General features: G+C 45.9%; 1 protein-coding gene across 1 annotated transcript; it reads right to left on the bottom strand.

The window, feature by feature from the left end:
- Positions 1-2,300: 2,300 nt before the first annotated feature.
- LOC124227250 (glutathione S-transferase A1-like) lies at positions 2,301-19,587 on the bottom strand. Its single transcript, XM_046641095.1, has 7 exons — positions 19,540-19,587; positions 13,737-13,849; positions 10,249-10,300; positions 9,131-9,263; positions 7,073-7,214; positions 6,172-6,303; positions 2,301-5,361 (listed from the first exon to the last, which is right to left on the bottom strand). Exons 2-7 carry the CDS (start codon positions 13,821-13,823, stop codon positions 5,239-5,241), a joined length of 669 nt encoding a protein of 222 aa, XP_046497051.1. The 5' UTR covers positions 13,824-13,849; positions 19,540-19,587; the 3' UTR covers positions 2,301-5,238.
- Positions 19,588-20,154: the final 567 nt, after the last annotated feature.

Raw genomic sequence — 20,154 nt, 5'->3', positions numbered from 1 at the left:
CTCTGGTCCAGAAGCGGACGAGTTTTTCTTCTTTAGTTCAAGTTATGTTTTCCAATAGCTACAGAGTGAAACTTCACCTCCCAAGTACTGTATCATCCCGGCAAAATCTTACGGAAGAGAGCCAGACATGGGACGCTTGTTTCCTTTAGAAAAAAATGCAAATTCCTTGACAGGACATGAAGGAGGATGTCATCTACCATCTGCCTCCCCCTTCACAGGCCACACTGCCATCCCCCATCCTCCAGCCAGGCCTCCTCTGGCTTGGGGTACACAAAGACCCTGAGCACTTTCCCACTTTAAGGCTTTGAAAATGCTGTGTCCTTTGTCTGGAACCCTCTTGCCCATCTCCTTGTCTGCCTGGTTTCTTCTCACGTTTTATATCTCATCTTCTATGTCGCCTCCCCAGAGTGGCCTTCCCTCACCATCTAAATGGGAGCTCTTGTTGGAAAAAGGGTCCAGACTTTCAGCTGTAAGATAAACAAGGTCTGAGGATCTAATGTATAACATGGTGACTGTAGTTGATGACACTGCGTTGTACAATTGAGGCCAGCCAAGAGGGTCGAACTGAAATGTTCTCACCAAAAAAAAGAAAGTAAATACAAGAGGTGATGGATGTGTTACCTCAATGTTTTACAATGTAAATGTATATTAACCATTGTATTGTACACTTTAAATACCTTACAATTTTATTTGTCAACTGTACCTCAATAAACCAGGAAAAAACCAAAAAAAATAAAGTAAGCCCTCCCCTCCCCTCCCCCATCTACTCTGTTATAGTCCCTGTTTACGTTTCTTCACAGACTATGATTGTGAGATTTGTTTTTGTTTGTTTGTTTGTGGCCTTTCTCCTCTCAGTAAGATGTCAATTCCTTGAGGTCAAAGGCCTTTGTTCATCTTTTTCAGCATGGCGTGTCTGCACCCAGGGTAACACTTCATATATTAGGACTCATAAAATAGTTCCTGAATCAGTGAATAAATAGGAAAAGCTTTGGCCTGCATTTCAGGAGACCTGGCCTCTAGGCTGATTCTATCATTGAACAGCTGTGTGACCCTGGGCAAATTCCAACCCCTGCCACTCCTTGACAATAGAGAGGAAATTCCGTGTATTGAGGTTAAGATGGCTGCCAAGTTTCGAGGCTTGATTCTTCCTTCCTTGTTTTCTCACACAGTACTAGAACAACCAGTATTTAGGGCAACGTCACAAAAAATATGGCTAGGTCTTGAGGTAGAATCACAGGGTGAGAAGGGTATAATAACAGAATTGAATCAGCTTCAGTGCATCCCCAACTCAGGTGCGGGGGCCCAGCCTCCACCTACAATGCCCAGCAGCCACCGTCCCGCTGTGTAGGAGACGCTCTCCAAGACTGCTGACCACCACCACCCTCTTCCACATCCTCCCCAGGGTTAGGGCAAGGAAACTATGACCTGAGGACACGGGAACAGAACAGAAAGAAGCATCATTTCTAGAAGGACCCCTTGTGGGAAGGCCCAGTGTCTGTTGAGTTCACAGTGAAGGCTTCATGACGGAGAAGACACTGCTAGCCTGAGAGGGCGGTGGGGAGAGCAGTTCAGTGTAAGAAGGAGGGGAGGCCAGAGAGGGGGAGAGCGATCACGCCACTCTTGAGGCTCAGCCATGTGCCCTGCCAAACGGTGCATTCACCCCCCAGTGTCAGATTCTGGAAGCTTTTCAGAGCATTCTTCACAGGCCTGGGCTGTGGAGGAGGGAGGGTTGTCATTGACAGTTTGTTATTCACTTTGTGAAAATTCTCACCCTTTGAAATGAAGCGGGATGGGTGGGGATGAGTGTGACCACATGCTGGCAAGAAAAGGGTATCAATCACCAAATTCAGAAAAGGGAGGCACCCGACAGCATGAGCAGGGGGTTTGTGGGAGGGGGGGTCTCTGGCAGAAAGTTGCTAATGGAAAAGGAGGCTGGGCTTGGATTTGCAGTAAGAGGTCAAAGAAGATGGAACTGAGCAAAGACCTTTGAACTAATAGGATCATTATGGCAAATCCGTTAACTGGTTAAGAAACAAAAGTTCAGGACTTTGGAGAGAGGACCAGGAGCCTGGGTGTGGACTACTGTTTTGAGAGTGACGGGAAAGAGTGAAAGTGAAAACCAGTTGGGGATAAAGAAAGACTGGGTTTGTGGGGTCTTTTGAAGGGTGGGGGTGAAGGTGACTACGGGGGTTAGGACAGGAGAGACCTAAGTCTGTTTGTAATTATTAGGACACATGGTAGAGAAGAGAGAGGCAGGCAAGACAGCATGGCGGGCAGAGGAACTGTGCCAAAAGACTATCTACGAGATGAAGTTGTGGAGTTTATTCACCTGCATTAGTTTTATTACTGTATTTGGGGTATAATTGACACATAATAAAGTGCACATAGTTTAATACAACTGGATGTATTGTGACATATGTATACACCTGTGAAAGTCCCACCACAATCAATATAGTGAATGTGCCGTGTCCTCAAGCCCTGTTGGAATCCCTTCCTCCTGCCCCTCCCATCTCACCCATCTGCTTCTTGTCACTATGAACTAGTTTGCATTTTCTAGAATTTCGTATAAATACAACCATACAAGAAGTGCTCTTTTTTGTCTGGTTTCTGCCACTCAGCATGATTATGTTGTTGAATGTATTCATTCCTGTTTATTGCAAAGTGGTTGTATGAGTTTCCCGTGGCCGCTGTAACAAATGACCACAACCCGGGTTCCTTAAACCACAGAAATTTATTCTCTCACAGTTCTGGAGGCCTGAGGTTTCAAATCAAGGCTTGACCAGGTTGGTTCCTTCTGGAGGCTCTGAGGAAGCATCCGTTCCACGCCTCTCTCCTGGCTTCTGCTGGCTGACGGCATTGCTTGGCTTGTGGATGCATCCCTCCATTTATGTCACAGAAAGGGACAATGGAAGAGGAAGCTGCAAAGAGGGACTGATGGATGGAGGTGAAGAGATGAGAGCATAAGGAAAAAGACGTGAAAGAAACTGGAAGGTGTTCAGGGGAAGTGTGGAGAACTTCCTGCCTCAGCCTGTCACTCAGCAGTTTTTAGTTGTTCTTTTGGCAATTTACTGCAACGTGGATTTAAGATTTACAAGAAATAGTACTCTCCCTGTTTCAGCAACATTTTCTCTGAACTGAAGAGGCCCACCCTACTCCAGGGAGTTAGTCTGAGAAGAAGTTATGCCCTGGCTGAGCACGGATGGCGCCCTTTCTGGAGCAGCGGGACCTCCCTGGTGACTAAAAACTGAAGGGCCTTTAGAAACCTCTGGCTGTTGTACACAGCCTTGGCCGTTCTTAGGTGACTTCCCATAATTGCAGATGTATCTGGGCCCAACCTACGTAATCTTTCCTTGCTTTTCTAGAACTCAGATGAAGTTTACTGTCTCATTCATCTGTCCTTTTTGAAGCAAAACTTTCAAGAGGACTGTGAGTGTCTGCTCTCTCTGCTTCTCCCCTCCCGTTTGCTCCTCAGCCCCCTTTAGTTGGGCTTTTCTCCCACTGAAGCGACAGCAAAGACTAGGGACAGCAGCAGAGGACCAGGGATTTTCCATCGGTCTCAGGGCTATGTGACCCGTTGAATGGAGTCAGCCCTTGGTTGTTGGATTTAACACGGGAAGGAGACTCCTGGGAGGAGAATGTTCTTGCTGCTCTGAGATGGATACTTGAGTGACTTAAAATGAATATTTAAGAGATGTGATTTTGTCCTGTTGTATATCAGGCTGCTAAAGCAGGTGTATGGCTACACTTCAGTGGCTTCCTATTTTCCTTAGGACAGAATCCACACTCCTTGCCATGGTCTTCAAAGTCCTGAGGACTCTGGGCCCTGTTCTCTGACCTCACCTCCTCGGTGCTCCTCCCCACCTTATGGCCAATGCTCCACTCAGACCCACTGACTCCTCTTTCCTCAAATACACCGCGTTCAGTCTCTCTCCCCAGGCCATTCACCCTGCTGACCTCCTGCCTGGGTTCCATCCCTGCTGCCCGACCAAGGTTCCGCCCACTTTCCTACCTGCAACTTGTCTCTCCTTCAGGTCTCACGGCAGCCCTGACTCCCCTCCTTGAGAAACCATGACTGACCCACAGATTCCAGCAAAGGCATACTCGTTAGTGTATGCCCGGCCTTATCTCATCCCCTCGCATGGTGCTATAGCTTAACTCAAATCTCCTAAGAGAGGATATGCTAAAGTCCTGACCGTGGGTACCAATGACTGTGACTTTATTTACAAATAGGGTCTTTGCAGATGTCATCAAGTTAAGAGGAGGTCATACGGTACTAGGGTGGGCTCAAACCCAATTACCGATATCTGTATCAGAAGAAGGAACTTGGGTAGAGACACACGCAGGAGAAGCACGTCATATGACAACAGAGGCAGAGATTGGACTTTTGCATCTACAAGCCAAGAAATGCCAAGGCTGAGGACCCAGAAGAGGTGAGGATGGATCCTTTCCTGAGGCTTCAGAGAGAGCGTGGTCCTGCTCAACCTTGAGTTCACACCAAGAGCCCCCAGAACAGTGAGAAAATCGATTTCCAGTGTTTTAAGCCGCTAAATTTGCGGTCATTTGTTGCAGCAACCCTAGGAAATTGATGGACAAGGTACGCATGATTTTGGATTAGGATGACCTATTTTTTCCTTTCTCTCACTAGAGTGAACCCCATGAGGACAGAGAATATATGTGGCTGGTTCGTCATTATTTCTCAGCTCCTGGAACATTGAATATTACATATTACATGTAAAGAAATATTACTTCCATAATTGAACAGAAAAAAACGTTGATTACCTGAAGAAAAGTGTTTCTCTCAGGAAAAAAAGAGACAGAGATACATTTTTAGGTTGTGGGTGAGAAAGACAGCAAAGTACAAAAAGAAAAGGTAATTTTTGTGTAACTGAGAATATAGATGAAAATTTCTGCTTTACTGTTTTTGATGACGTATATGATAGCTGTTATGCGTCAATTTTTCGAATAGATCAAAGAGTCCATGAAACTTTTTCTCATCACATCTATTTTTAGATCCAAGAGACATCCTAAGAGGAAATCATAATTTCATATATGATCGACACAAAATAGATTGCTTTGCAAATAAATCTGCATGGCTGATTTCTAATTAAATTAGCATTTAAATGAAGGATTAGTTCATTAGTCTCACAATAGCCAGGATCTACATGTGGGTCAAGCACGTCACTGTTGGAAAATTTCAGAAGATTGGTCCTGCCTTTGCTGGGGGCCAGGCCTGCTTTATCAAAACTTGAAAACCTTCCTTGCTTCTTCTATAGCTTTCTCATCCAGTAGAGGCTTCCTTGCGCTGCCAGGCTGCAGAAACTTCTTCACGGTGGGCAGGTTGCTGATTCTGGTTTTTAGGGCCTGCAAGGCACAAAAGCACAGCCTCAGGGTAGGGCCAAAGACCAAACCCATCATTAGCACAAGCCAGGGAATCTGAGACCCTCCTAGACGAGGACACCTGAGTCTCCTCCAACGGCACCAGCATGAGGCTGGGAACAGACACCCCGTGAGCCATGAGGATAAGAGAAGAAAATCCAGCTCAAGTGCATTTTCTTCCCTGTCTTCTTCCCTACACACCCATCCTGTGGATTCATGGCTCTTTGCAACGCAAGAAAGAGTAATGTGTGTGTCGGATATCAGCACAAATGAAGTCTCCAGTCAGGAAAAGCAAAGATATAGGAAAGGGGGCAGGACCTGAAGACAGGAAATATAAAAGGTAAACCATGAGGCCCGTCAAAACCAATTTGCCCACTGACAGAGAGACGAGGAGAGAGGGGAGACTGTGCGGAGAGAAACACAATGGGTGGAAGGAGGAGCAGGAGCCGAGGGGAGGACAGCTGCTCACAGACTTGGGTGTGGAAGGAGAAGGACACTCCCGGGTCAAGGGAATCACAGAGAAAAGAGGACAGAATCCGGAATGGAACGGAGGCCTGGGAGAGAGGAGCTGATGCTGGGTCCCTCTATTTTAAAGATAAACTATTCTTGGGCAGTATCCACTCAAATTTCCTTGGAATAACAAGATTCTTTTCATATCTCAGACTAGGGCCTAGCTAATTTGGAGACTGAAGGGCAGCAAAGGCCTGGAGAATGATGGGGACCCCAAAGGCCAAATATTAGATTCCAAGATGGGAGGCGTGGGCCTTCTGTCCTGAGGGCTGTGAAAGAGATCACCTTCAGCAGAGGGAAGTTGGCCAGAAGGCTGGGGTCAACCTCTTCGACATAGTAGAGAAGTTCCACCAGGTGGATGTCAGCCCTGCTCAGCTTGTTTCCAACCAGGTAGTCTTGTCCGTGGCTCTTTAACACCTGGCAAATTGGAATCGGATCATGAACACAGGCACAGGCAGGCTGGGCCCCCTGCTCCTCCCAGCTCTCTCCAGCCCGCTCTCCCACCTCTGCTGCCTCACTGGGTGGAGTGGAGCTTCAGTCCTTCTCCACCGGCCCTGAATCACTGACACAGAGGGAGGAGTGGGCTCTGCTGTTCTTCCCTCACTCCTCAGCTGAAGCCCAGGCCACCATTTCCTTTTCCCCTTCCCACATCACTGGGGCTCCCTACTTGTCCCTTCATCTGTCACTTCCTCTCTATCCCACTGCCCCCATCTCTGTTTAGATACATCTCATCCATTCCCTGAAACTCTACAACATTCCCCTGATGGACAGCTGGTCTCAGGTCTCCCTACTCATGGTATCAGACTATTTTCTGATATGTGTCTTTCATCGTGTTCCTCCTGGAGCAAAAGCCCCTGTCTGGTGTTCTGCAGGATCTACTCCAGTCTCTGGGTGGCTCCCAGAGCCTTCCACAGCCCAAGCTCCATGACCATGAATTCCATTGAATGGAGAATTCTACACTGGGTCCTAGTAAATTGAAATTTTGCTAAAAATTATAACGGGTAAAACTGGTACAATTCTTCCTCAAAGTGGATTTTTACACAATCCCTTGAGAGTCAGGATGCTCCATTAACCAGGATCCAGGAGGGCTGACTGGCAGAGAAGGTCCTTGTCCCAGGAATGCCCAGCACTCTTCTCCTTTTTTCTCTATTCCCAGTGCCTCAAACACACTGAATAGTGCACTTACTTTTTCAAATGCAGGCAAGTAACGATTTATTGTTCTGTCTTTGATCTGGGTAATCTTGGCATCTTTTTCATCACGTGGGGTCATGGGCAAATACATGATCATTTCAATCAAATCTGCCACACCTTCTATATACATGTCAATCCTGCAAGACAAAAATGACCAAAGTGTCAAGTGTGTCCTGTCTTAGATTTTATAGTTGAAAAATGTAAAAGAATGGGGCATCAGGAGGTGGCAAAGGAATTCAGGTGCACTGGGTGCATTTTTATAGGCCAGTCATTCACTTATGAGTTTTATTTAAAGTGCACATTTCATTCTAGAACAAGCTCTTGAGGTAGATATGTCTATTATACACATGACCAAATATAAGGACCAAGAGCATCAGTGACCTGCCCCAAGTCACAGGCATGAGAGACATTGGTGGAATCACTGCAAGTGACCACTGAGACTCTAGCTAGGGTTTGCCAGCTCTCCTTCTGTGCACAAACTCAGTGTGACTCATGTCCCTAAAGATCTGCCACCTGAGTCACCTCCACAAGGAGTCCCTGTCACAGCAGTCTCAGCCATGTCCCTCTCCCTCTCATCCTGTTACACCACCCAGACCCACATAGTGCCCAATGTTAGCAGTTCCTCCAATGATTTCCATAGAACATGGTTCCACAGCCCTCCTCAGGTACTCTGCCCAGCGCTGACCATGTTTGCATTTCTCGAGAACCCACGTACATCCCCTGAAATGGTGCAATATGTTATAGACTTCCCACCATGCATATGCCAGGTTATTTTTTTATTATTATTATTCCAAACACGGTTTCCTATGAGAGGCTTTTTTTAAAATAAAAGTTTTATTGATGTCTAATTCACCTAAAATAATGTCATCCTTTTCAAGTGTACAATTTGGTGATTTTTAGTAATGTCACAGAATTCTGACCATCACCACACTCTAATTCCTCCCGAATGAACTGCTGTGTGCTTTCGCAGGCATTCAACACTCTTGTCTCCCTCCAGGCCTAGGCGATCACTCAACTACTTTCTGTTTCTGTGGATGAATGTTCCGGACATTTCATAAAATGGAATCCTACAATATGTGCCATTTGTGTCTTGTTTCCTTTATGTAACACAACGTGTCAAGGTTCATTTGTGTTGTTGCATGCCTCAGGACTTCATTTCTTTCCATGGACAAATAATATTCCATGGTATGGATTGAACACCCTCTGTTCATCTGTTCATCACTTGATGGACATCTGCACCGTTTCCACTATTTGAATATTATGAATATTCATAATATTCAATGTTCAACACTGTTATGAACATTTGTGTACCAGTTTTAGTGTGGATGGATTTTCGATTCTCTTGGGTATCTGCCTACTAGTGGAATTGCTGAGTCATTTGGTAACTCTATGCTTAACTTTTCAATAACTGCCACGGTTCCTTACACAGTTTTAATTTTAATCAAGTGGTCCCAACACAACAGGGAGCAGACCCCAAAGATATGGTTGTATTGAATATATCTGCTGCTTCAGTCCTATATAAAAATGCTCGATGTAACCCTGGAATCTTGGGCTCAGCCTCTGCTAACACTTGTCACAGAGTCTGTCCATATCACTCGGTAATAGGTTAGGCTCCTAGTCATCATTCTGGTAAATTCTGGTAGATGAGAAGCAGCTCCTTTGGGTCCTTCATTCCCCACCCTTATCGTCTAGACCCTCAGACAGTTTGCCCTTCATCTCTAGCTGCGGGCTGGTGCCCAGCTCCTAAAGGCCTGAGCACCTGGAGTCATGACTCCACCATCCTCCTGCCTTCTCATTTCATCAGGGTTTGCAGACCTCTGTCACTGTGCCCTCTCCATGGGCGGCATCCTCTTCTATCATCCCACTGGCTTGAGTCCACTTAAGGTTTCCTGACCCTCATCCTCTGAGGTCTCTGCTGGACTGCACCTCAGTCTACACTACCATGGCCACGTTGCTGGTAGTCCTGATCCCCCTGACATGGTCTTCGTCCCTCAAGGAAGGGCCTAAATTGTTCCTATTAATTGTTGATGAAAGAGCAGGAAAAATACCGTACAGGGCTCTCTCCTTGATGTCTTTCCCATAGAGGTTGTGTTTGGCGGCAATGTAGTTGAGAATGGCTCTGCTCTGCACCAGCTTCATCCCATCAATTTCCACCATTGGCACTTGCTGGAACATCAAACTTCCATCTTTCAAAAGAAGAAAGGGAAAAGTAGAGTGAAATACTTTATGGATCTCATTCTTCGAGGATGAAAAACTGTTTGTTGAAATGGCTAGAGATATAAAACGAAACTAAAATTACTGGGTAACACTTTAACAGAAGAGCAGTTGTTGTGAGCTTCCTACAATCCTTTTTCTTATCAATCCTCCCTTCGCTTTTTAATCTATTTCATTTCTGTTTTTATTCTCCATCCAGATACTTGGTAGGTCCCTGTATTTTTCATGTTCGATTTCTCGTCATGGATATTTGAGGAAGAAGTTGGGAGAAGCTGCAACAGGACCACCAGCCATTTGCCGTTTCAGTTGGGAAGTTCCGAGAACAAGTCTATGGTGCTGCCGGCATTAGGCCATAGCAAGGGAGATTTCTACGGAGGGTGATTTGTATGCGCTTCAAATTCCACCATTGGATAGTGTGTGGTGGGGGCCCCTGTTTTCTCCACCCAGTTCTGCTGACCTCCCTCTTTCTCTCCCTCCTCACTCACTTACCTGGTGTTCCAACTCTCTCAACACCATCTTGTGATCTGTGTCTATAATACAGCTAGGATTTCACCTCGTACAACCCATCAGGGAGAGAATTCTAGGCAACTGCTGGGCCTGTTTCTCCTCTTTCACTCTATTGCATATGTTTGATGTCCTTTCTGGGAGGCTGTGGGATCCTGAGCTGATACAGCTCAGTCGTGGTGCAGAAAAGCAGGAGAAAGCAAAGAGAGGGATCCACGGGACACCGGGGATGGTCCTGTAGCAAATACTCAGAGAGTTTCAGCCCTTTCTGGTCCTGAGGGACTTACCAAAGCTGCTCAGGGAGCCCCACCCCGTACATTTGAACTGCTTCTACCCTTTCTTTGGCCTCCAACTTCCAGCGTACACACAAATAGGCATTGCCTGGGGTTCAATAGTCAACACATGACTTTGACTAGATCCTCTCAAATGAGGAATTTAGATACTTGGACCTACCATTTTTTAGTTTTTCCAAGTCCTCTGGAGTCTGTATAAGTTTCTCTTCAAACTGGAAAGCAGAAAGAGGTAGTGAGTTCCTGTTCTTTCATTCCACAGCGTTTTAGAAGTTTTAAATTTGAGTGTCCCCTGTCCAGCACATAACAAGGAAGATTTCTGAGCTTGTCAGAGTACACAGGGGAGTGTGATCAGGGTGACTGGAAATTTAGATTAGAGCCACCAAGAAAAGAGCACGGGTGGCAGCAGGTAACAGCTCATTCTTGAGGTTTCAATTCACCTCCACCCTGTTTCCACCTCTGCGGACGATCCTGGTCGTTGGGGAGGGCGATGTCACGGAGGGAGGGTACTGGGAGGTTCCTCTAGTTATGAGGTTTTAGTATCTCAGGAAAGCCTATCTCTCCAGGAGACATCAGGACAGGACGTTTTGTGTCCCCCAGTGTAGGGTACACCAGGGGGCCATGACCAGCTCAGATGGCTTCTGCTGTCATTGACATCACTCCATCCCACGAGGCCCTGCTTAGTATAAAATGAGTCCAGGTTGCTGCACAGCTTTAACTCTTTGAACTCAGAATTTCCTCTCCTGGAAAATTGGGACAGACTAGGTTAGAATCCCCAATTTAAGAAAGGAAAAAGAGTTCCCAAACTAGTTACAAAAATTATTTTTTAATCAAGAAACTTTGGTTTCTGATATGACTGGCTGGATGTGAACATCATTTCTTACACGTGCTACCTCTTCACATAGGACACGTCACTGAATCTCCTCGTGTCTCAGTATCCTCATCTATATGATCAGTATAGTTATGCTACCTACATTATAGGTTGGTGTGAAGATTAAATCAGTAAGGTATGCAAAGACCTTTAAACAGTACCATGTATACACGAGGTGCTCAATGCACATAAATTGTCGGGATTTTCAAAGATGGTTTCTATTTCATCTTACCATTCCAGTTATTTTTTTTTTTTTTAATTTAAAGCCACCTCACATTTGTGAACCTATCCTCCGTCCTTGACCTACATTCAGGACTTTGACCTTGGTGTAGATTCTCCTTCTCCTGAGGCAAGTCTCTCTGGTTGGAGGGCAGCCGGCAGCAAGGCCGTCATCTGACCAGAAGCTCTGAGTGCTTGTGGGGTTTCAACACAAATATGAGAATCAGTAACTATATGATCATGCGGTTTACTTAATCGGCAGAATCGATGAAACCTAAAGTCAAAAGAGACCGATGTCAAGAAAATGGGTCTCAGTGCTGATAAGATTTGGTTCCAGTCTTGCGTCTGCCTCATGGTAGCTGTGTGATCGGGGCACAGTCACTTAGCATCTCCAGGCCTCAGTTTCCTCCTCTATCAAATGCAGGGAGGACATTTTCTTAAACGTAATATGTTGTGTTAAAATACAGATTACAGGACCCGGGCCACACACACCAAGTATAACTAGTAGTGCTGTTTGCAGTGGCTGCTATGGTTTAAAGGGTTCTTGATGGTGAAAAGCTTGGGAATCTGGGGAATTCTAACTTGTCCAGTGGAAGCGTTTAGTGTGGATCCACATGGCTCCACAGGGTCAGACTATAGAGATAGTGAGGTGGGGGCGCAGCAACTTCTAAAGCACCCAGTTCCAGACAAACATAAGGGATGGTGGCTGGTCATCAAGGGAGGGCGGCCGAGGTGGGATGGGTTGGCTGGTGAGATGGTGTTTGTGAGGCTAATGGAGACGGATGGGATGGTGAGGACCAGCCTTTGGGCACAGAGAACCCAGAAGCCCTGACCAAGAGCCTCTGGTAAGTCCTGCCCCACCCCCTCTTCAGTCAAGCTGATGGAGAAGAGGAAGGCTGGGATGCGCTCAGCATCTCCCCTGCTTCCCCATCCTGTGCTGAACTCATCCTGCCCAGGGGCTCTCAACACATCCCTGAACCCCACAGCTGAAGCTGGGATACAGGGAAAACGGGTTATGGATTTATAGAGAGAAAATGACCTGGAAGGTCACTATTTGGATGTTTTGTGTACTTGTTTCTTTGTGAAATTGAGAGAGGTCCAGGCTAAAGTCCCATGCATCCATGCAGCAATTGAGAAGTGTAATCCCACGGCTTCATGTCGTTATCAGGCAGAAGGCAGGCCACTAGAAGTTCCTGTCACAGGACGCCACCTCACCTGGATCCCTCCTTTTCTGCTCCCACCTGAGGCAGGAGATCTCCTGAGTCTGTCCACGACTCCTCCCCAGGAAAACCCTCCCTGAGTTGCTGGTGCCTAGATCTGGACTGGGAAGTGTGTTTCTCAGTGACACCTCTAGAGGGCAGCACGCTACAGAGTGCCAGGAGAAACTACCACCTTTCCACAGGGACTATAGCATTTTGACACTGTAAATGCTTGGGTGTCCTCCTAGATGCTCCCTCCTCTCTTTTTAATCACCACCTTATTAGTGTGCAACCTCTCTGGAATGTAAACTGCTTGAGGACAGGGCCCGTGACTGTCTTGTTCATCTGTGTATCCCCAGGACCTAGCACAGGACCTGGCACTTAAAGGTGCTCAACATGGGGCCAGCCCTGTGGCTGAGTGGTTACATTCGGGCACTCTGCTTCTGTGGCCCAGGGTTTTGCCGGTTCAAAACCTGGGCACGGACTTGGCACCGATCATCAAGCCCCACTGAGGCAGCACCCCACATGCCACAACTAGAAGGACCCACAACTAAAAAAAATACACAACTATGTACCAGGGGGCTTTGGGGAGAAAAAGGAAAAATAAAATCTTAAAAAAACAAAGGTGCTCACGAAAATCACTGCTGAGTGAATGTACTGCACCTTTCACAGTTGGTTTCTTGCAATCCTCTCCTCCCCACATTTGTGGTTATGTCTGAACTTTAATCACACTATATTCTGATATTATATATTTTTGTCCTTTTGTTATGGTAAGTTCTCACATGTACCAAAATAAATATAAAAGTACCAAGATCCTCCTTGTACCCTTCACCCAGCTTCAATAACTATCAACTCAAGCCGGTCTCATGTCGTCTATGTGCCCACCACACTCTGTCTCTTACAATAATTTGAAACAAATCAGAAATATCATACATTTCATCTTTAAATACTTCAATGCGTATCTCTAAAACATAAGAATTACTTCGAAATAACCACAGTACACTATCACACCTAAAACTTTAACAATAACTCTTTAATTTTGTGTAACATGCAATCACATTCATGTTTCTAATTTTTGCATGAATGACATAAATGATACTTTACACTTTGTTTAAATCCAAATCCAAATAAGGCCACACATTGTGATTAGTTTCTTAACTTTATTTTAATTGTTTATGCTCTTTGGTGACAAGAAAGATAATAATGTATTAGGTCAAATCTGTTCCTCTCTTAACAGAATTTTTCTTTTAATGCAAAACTCTTGACAGGTCATTGAGTGAGAATAGTCTCCTAGCTCATGTGAGAAAGGACTTTGATAGTCAATCTCAGATGCGACTTAATATGACCGAGTTCAGAACTGACCTCGACTCCGGCTGCAGCCAGGAGCCACCGGATCGACTCCATCCGGCCTCGTGCGTTGAAGTAGTGCAGCCTGGGCTTCCCGGCCATGATGCAGTCTCCTGGGTTCTCTACACCTGAATGAATGAAGGAATGATTGAAACCGTGGAAGCAAAAATGCACTTTAAGTTATTAGGTTAACAGCACCAACAATGGCGAAGAAGGGTCTGCCTGCTTCCTGACAAAGTTGGAAGAGTCCGTGGAATGTTTTCTGTTGCCCAAATTCTCAACCTCAGGGGCTGAGCCCAGGAACTTGCAGCAAACCACTCTGTGGTCTCCACTGGGTGAAGTCTGGTGTCTTGGCAGCCTAACAGGTGAGAGTCTGTGGTAAGGATGCCACAGTGGTGGGTGTCCAGGGAGGGGCAAGGATTAGAGAACAAATATTTATTGAAAATCTCCTCCTGATCATCCTGACTGCTGACCCCTTTGGCTGCATTATATCTTTAATCTCCTAACAACCCCATGAAATATTTGTCATCATCTCCATTTTTCAGTTAATGAGACCGTGTCTCAGAGGTTAAATGACACATCCACAGTCACACTCCAGGTACTGAGGAGCATGGAAATCTACCCAGGATGAAAGGGAGGGCAGGGCTGCAACCCACACAGACACAGGCCCTGGGAGCCTGTGAGGGCCTTGAACCAGAGGACTCCCCTGACAGCGAGGAGGCAGAGGGAGCAGAGTTAAGGCTACATTTGTTCCAGAGCTGGAGTTAGGGCTCAGAGTCAGTTAGCTGTAGCTCCAAAGATCCTAATCCTTTCCACAGATGCAGGATGCTGATTCCTTCCCTTTATTTTTTTTTTTTTTGAGGAAGATAGCCCTGAGCTAATATCTGCTGCCAATCCTTCCTGTTTTTGCTGAGGAAGACTGGCCCTGAGCTAACATCCACGCCCACCTTCCTCTACTTTATATATGGGACGCCTACCACAGCATGACTTGCCAGGAGGTGCCATGTCCACACCCGGGATGACAACCAGCTAACCCTGGGCCCGCGAAGCGGAACATGCGAACTCAACAGCTGCGCCACCGGGCTGGCCCCTGATTCCTTCCTTTTTATGCAATTCTACATTCTACCTCTACTTATAATCTCGGAAAAAGGATGTTACTGCATCAACCTTACGGTACATGGAGTGGAACTAACATTTGTTCACTGTCTGTCATACAATGGACGCTCACAAATTTATCTTCATTTAATCCTACAGAAATCAGCTGAGTGGACTCTGTTATTACTCTCATTTTACAGCTGGAGAGACAGAGGTTTCTAGAGTAACTTTCCCAATGTAGGTGGTGGAACTGGGATTCAAACCCACTTCTATGTGAAACCAAAGACTAGGACAGATTTTCCGTATTAGTGTTTTTCAAAATATGCATGCAAATCCTTCAGTAGATTGTGAAATCCACTAATTTTTAAAACGCGATAGGAGACAATGGAAACTATCCAAGTGCACCACATGCAGACGAGGTGAGGATCATTTCAGGAGTTTTAGCTTCAGTCATAAGTGTGTTGCATGCGTGGATGTGTGCACACTCATTTGGTCATTGTGATGGTATGAGAGACACTGGTTGTGTCCAGTCAGCAAACTCTGAAAGCCCTTGTTCCATCCCAGGCTGCGTGGGTAGTCGACACAGCAGGGGACCAGAGACTGACGCCCAGCGGCACCAACAGTGGACATGTCTGGTTCTCTCATGGGTGTGAGCGGAAGCACACAGGACTCATTACAAGCAGGAGTCCCAAAGCCAGGACTTAGGGAGGAACAGTTGCATTTTCTCTCCAAATCCTAGGCTCTGTTTAGAAAACATTAGCATTCTTCTTGCAAAATTGTACTGTTCTGGAGTTTGGGACAAAAATATGCTTCTCTTTACCAGTGGATATTTCTCTGAGAAAGTGCGTGTGACTTGAACCTTAGATATCAAAATGTTTTCAGTATCCACATCTTTAATGAGGTCTCAATAGTCTAACCCTTAGGAAGTAAAAACTCGTTTGGAAACATACTTAATCAACTCATCTGTCTCGTAATTGGACATAGTGGAGTTTGTACTTTCCTATCATGGGAAATGGAGGTGCTATGAGGAGCAGAATGAACAGGAGACTAAAGCTGGCACGATGGTGGGAGGTGTGTTTGCTGTGGCCTGAGGTTCAGTGAGCCAAGTGGTTCACACCTCACACTCAGTTCCCTTCCCTGTGACTGAGGATCAAGTTATGAAGGAAAAGGAACACTTACCTTAGATAATATTTTATACTTCTCTTCCTTCAGGCAACTTTCCTCACCCCCCACTAGGAGGTTCCCAAAGGCCTGGTCAAGACTGGGGCAAAGCTCATCATATCCTAAAGCTTTGCTGGTCAACAGGAAATGAGGACTAGAGAGAGTCGATGAATTGCCAAAGGTCACACACATATGTTCCTGATTGACACTCGATGTCCAGCAAGTGTGTCTGCCCTCGACAACCACCCAGGAGATAGCTTCTAATGTCCCATATTAAAGATGAGGAAACTGGAGTTCACAGACACACAGCAGCTTCCCTGGGCTCAAACATTCGTCCTGGGATGTCAGGCCAAGTGATTTCAGGTTTCACTCCCCCGGGTCAGCCTGAGGCTCTCTCTAGGCGTCTCTCTGAGACTCCTGTTTGGTTTTCCCATTCGGAATCCATCACCAACTGAGGGTTGAGGGGAGGGAGAGAGGGAAACACGGAATTCGTGAGTTCCTCTCTGTCAGCTGCCTGATAAGAAGAAACATTGATAAAAGTGTGCCTTGCTTTACTTTGACTTCCTAAAACTCTACTGTGAGTAAGCTGTGGACTAGAATAACTACATTAACCTTAATAGGGGGGAGGGCTTATGTTCCTCAAATGCATGTGTGCATGATAATTCCAGGGGTAAACTAAAGGAGCCATGCTGGGGTGGTCCTGATTACAGCGCTTCTTAGCAGAGAGAAGGGAGACTGGAGCCAAAGCCCAGCTCCTTTCCTCACAAGGAACAGAGACCCCGGCAGGTTGTTTCATCTCTGCACCGCAATTTTATCCTCATAAAATAGAGTTCTCTCAACTTTTGAGGGCTGTGGAGAAAGTTAAATGAGATAATGTACAGAAAAGTTCGTCATAGGGATCAGCAAATGCAACTTCCCTCCTGCTCCCAGGTCCTGGGAGATGAGTGAGTTGAACATACTAGGGAGTACATGTGTCATCCTTCTCTATCTATGTGTCAGTCTGTCTTCTTCTCTCTCTGTCGGTGTATCTATCTATCTCTTGATCCATAGAGCTCCAGTAGGAATAAGATTACTCATACTATATGTATGTGTATATATACATTTCTCCAGAGATCTTTCAAATGTCATTTAAAGGCTCTTTGTATTTAGCTCATGTGGAAAGATTAGTGACCTTCACTGATTACTTAACCTGGATTGCAGGAAGTTTTTGGCGAAGATTCGGGGCTCTGGCACGTCATGAAACATGGCCTTGCATAGCCCCAGAAGCGGCAGATATCTGGTTCTCCCCTGGACCCTGCACCCCACGTGCCTCTCTCCCCAGGCCCACCCCGCTGCCTCTTGCTCCCTGATCCAGGCACTCTGGACTCTGTCCTGTGCCCAGGTCCCCTGTGCATGGGTTCCAGCCATTGGAATGGGGGACCCACTGCTTGTCTCTCCAGCTGTTCTCAGCACTCAGGCGGCTCTCCCTGTCTACACTTGATGAAATGATCATGTCTCTCCAGCGTCCTCTTCCTTACCTGGAAATGCACACATTCCACTGATCCTTTTCTGACACTTGTTCCTGGTGTACACGCAGATGTATTTCGTTATTTAAAAAATTTCGTTCAAACTTCTTCAACCAACACTCTCTGAGCAGTTTCATGTGCTAAGAAACGAGGGCTGGTCGGGGACAATATTGAGCCTGATCTGGTCCCTGACCTAAAGGCGTTTAAGTCTAGTCAGTAAAGCAGGTTTGTGGCACAAAGGGCCCAGCAGGGACTTCACTTTGGGTGGTTCGCGCCCAAGAATCATGAGTCTCACAGCCAAGCAAGTCAGAGCAAGGTGAGGAGGCTGCCAGGGGAGACAGCTGAGGGGCTGCTGCGTCTGCGCAGGGCGCTCCCTCCTCCCGGGCAGCATCCAGTCCCAGCTCCCTCCTCTCTCCCCACAGGGCTGCCTTCCTCCCCTGCACAGGAGGCCCCGCCTCCCCCTGTCACACCTGCTCTCCAGAGCATCTGGCCTGGTGCTTTTCCTCATTGTCATTGCAGTACCTTCTCCCATAGGTCCTAGAGCTTTCCCCGTGGGTTCTGTTGTGTTCGAACTGCTCCAGGACTTTCACATCATCTCCCTGAAACTTCTGTCTCTCCTGTGTGAGAACTTTCTTTTTTCCGCCAATATTAATACTTAGAGCATGGTTGACTCTTACAGTCTGATGTGAATGACTTCTCCATTCAGGTGCTTTTGAAGAACTCAGTCTGTGCCCTGTGATTATAGTTTTCCCATTGAGACTTCCTGAGCTGGGGAATTTGCGAGGTCATGTCATCCAGGGACTCTTAACTGGGGGTGATGTTGTCCCTCCCACCCCAGAGGATACTTAGCAACCTCTGGAAACATTTTTGGTTGTCAAAGCTGGGAGGGAGGGTTGCTACATCCATTGGATCGAGAGCAGAGATGCCTGTGATGTGGAGTGGGGCGATGCCTCGATGTGCACCTGAGAGCTTCTTATTCACCCTCAGTCCTTCTGCATTTTACCCAGCCCGTTTGTCACCCACCATGTCATCCTAACAGACACACTGTTGGATATTGAGTTGGAACTACCTCGTGGTGGATTGCTGTTGGCTCATATCTGTGTCATCTTCCCAGAATAAGGTTTTCGGAAAATACATTTCTGAACAATAGACTAATTCTTCTCTGTCCACGTGTACCTCTCATTTGACTTGGCGGCTGCCACGAGCACTAGGTTGGAACCTGACCCTCACACTGTGTTTTTCTACAAGCAACTGAACTGAAAAGCAAAAGGCAAGTTGTAAAACTTGTAAACAAACTATCTTTGTAGATATCTTAAAGGTGTGAAGTTTACAATTTGAGGAAATATATTTGTTAACACTATTCTCAAGTATATTCCTTAAACTAATTAAATGTACATTGGTATGATAAATATTTTTTAACAAAAAAAAATACGGCGATGGACAGTACAGCTCCCACAAGTTTCCCAGTGCAAAATGTCAACAGTGCCGAGATTGAGACACCCTGCTCCATCTATTTGCAGGGTTTGCCATGAATTGGTTGAACCCCAGAGAGAGGCTGAGACTTGCCAGCAAGCCAATCCCAGCAGAGACTTAGTTAGAATCTAGTTCTGCTGACCGTCAGAACAACTTATTCCTTTTACAAAAAATTCAAATACTGAATTGTCACAGCCTCCTTAGCGCTACACTATCACAGTTCACAACTGCTGTGTGTCGACTCATTCTGTAGAGAAAGTAACTTCAGCATAAACACCCACACTCTCTCTTGCATGGGCCATATTCTCAGATTGCCTAAAACGGTATCATTCTTTTCTCTCCTCCTATCACTATTTTTCTCATATCTAAATTCTGAAGCCCGATTTTCTACATTCTTCATTTTCACATTTCTATAAAGATGATCCAACTGCAATTGAATAAACAAACTTGAACTGACCCCTAAGCATGATGTGAGTCTAAAACAGATTTCTCTTGTGCTAAGGACGCATTTTAAAGTATTTTTGTGGTGACCTACATGTGAGGATGTGAGGCAGGGTATGAAGATCCATAAAATCAGCACTTACCTTCTTAAAGTCTGTCTCCTGCTTGGCTCAGCAACTAAATGCCAGCCCCTCATGAGTTGCCAGGCTGCTTTTATAATGGAATAACTCCTCCCTCTGAGACGGGTGCAGTGGAGGAAAAGCCACTCCTACAGAGTTCAGGAGCTAAGAGTTTGTGCTAGATTAGAAGAAAACTGCCAAGTCATCCTCTTATCACAAAACAATTGGTTAATGAGTTTCTTTTCAAGGTTGGCAAATTGAACAATAAAACAAAAAGTTTCAGCACATTTGGACTCTCTCTGCCTGTCAGTGGGGCATGGCTTTTTGATGAAACTTACTGTGAGGTTTTCATGAATTGGATGCAAGGACGGAGGCAGATGAGAAACTCTGCTGTGAGCAGAGCAGGAGCTGATGTCAGGAAGGTGCAAGCGGAGTTCTGGAATATTTTTATATCGGGTCACAGACAAAACAGAGCACACCTGATGAAATGTGAATTTCAGACAAATAGTAAATAATTTTTTACTAGAAGTATGTCCTAAATATTGTATGGTGCCCATCCAATGTACCCATCCCCCTGCTTCAGCTAATGACAATTCGAATATAGATGTCAGATTCTGTGTTTGAATTACAGATAAAGGA

The sequence above is a fragment of the Equus quagga genome, chromosome 15 (assembly GCF_021613505.1).
Source record: "Equus quagga isolate Etosha38 chromosome 15, UCLA_HA_Equagga_1.0, whole genome shotgun sequence".
In the NCBI taxonomy this organism is placed as follows: Eukaryota; Metazoa; Chordata; class Mammalia; order Perissodactyla; family Equidae; genus Equus; species Equus quagga.
Note: the sequence above shows the minus strand (reverse complement) of the source record. Positions and strands in the feature narration are given on the sequence as shown.

Excerpts from the sequence above, each read along its gene's own strand:
- LOC124227250 (XM_046641095.1), bottom strand. The coding sequence starts at position 13,823 with ATGGCCGGGAAGCCCAGGCTGCACTACTTCAACGCACGAGGCCGGATG. Across the intron at positions 10,301-13,736 it reads TGGCTGCAGCCGGAGTCGAG|TTTGAAGAGAAACTTATACA; the intron begins GTCAGTTCTGAA and ends TCTGCTTTCCAG. Across the intron at positions 7,215-9,130 it reads GACATCAAGGAGAGAGCCCT|GATTGACATGTATATAGAAG; the intron begins GTACGGTATTTT and ends TTTGTCTTGCAG.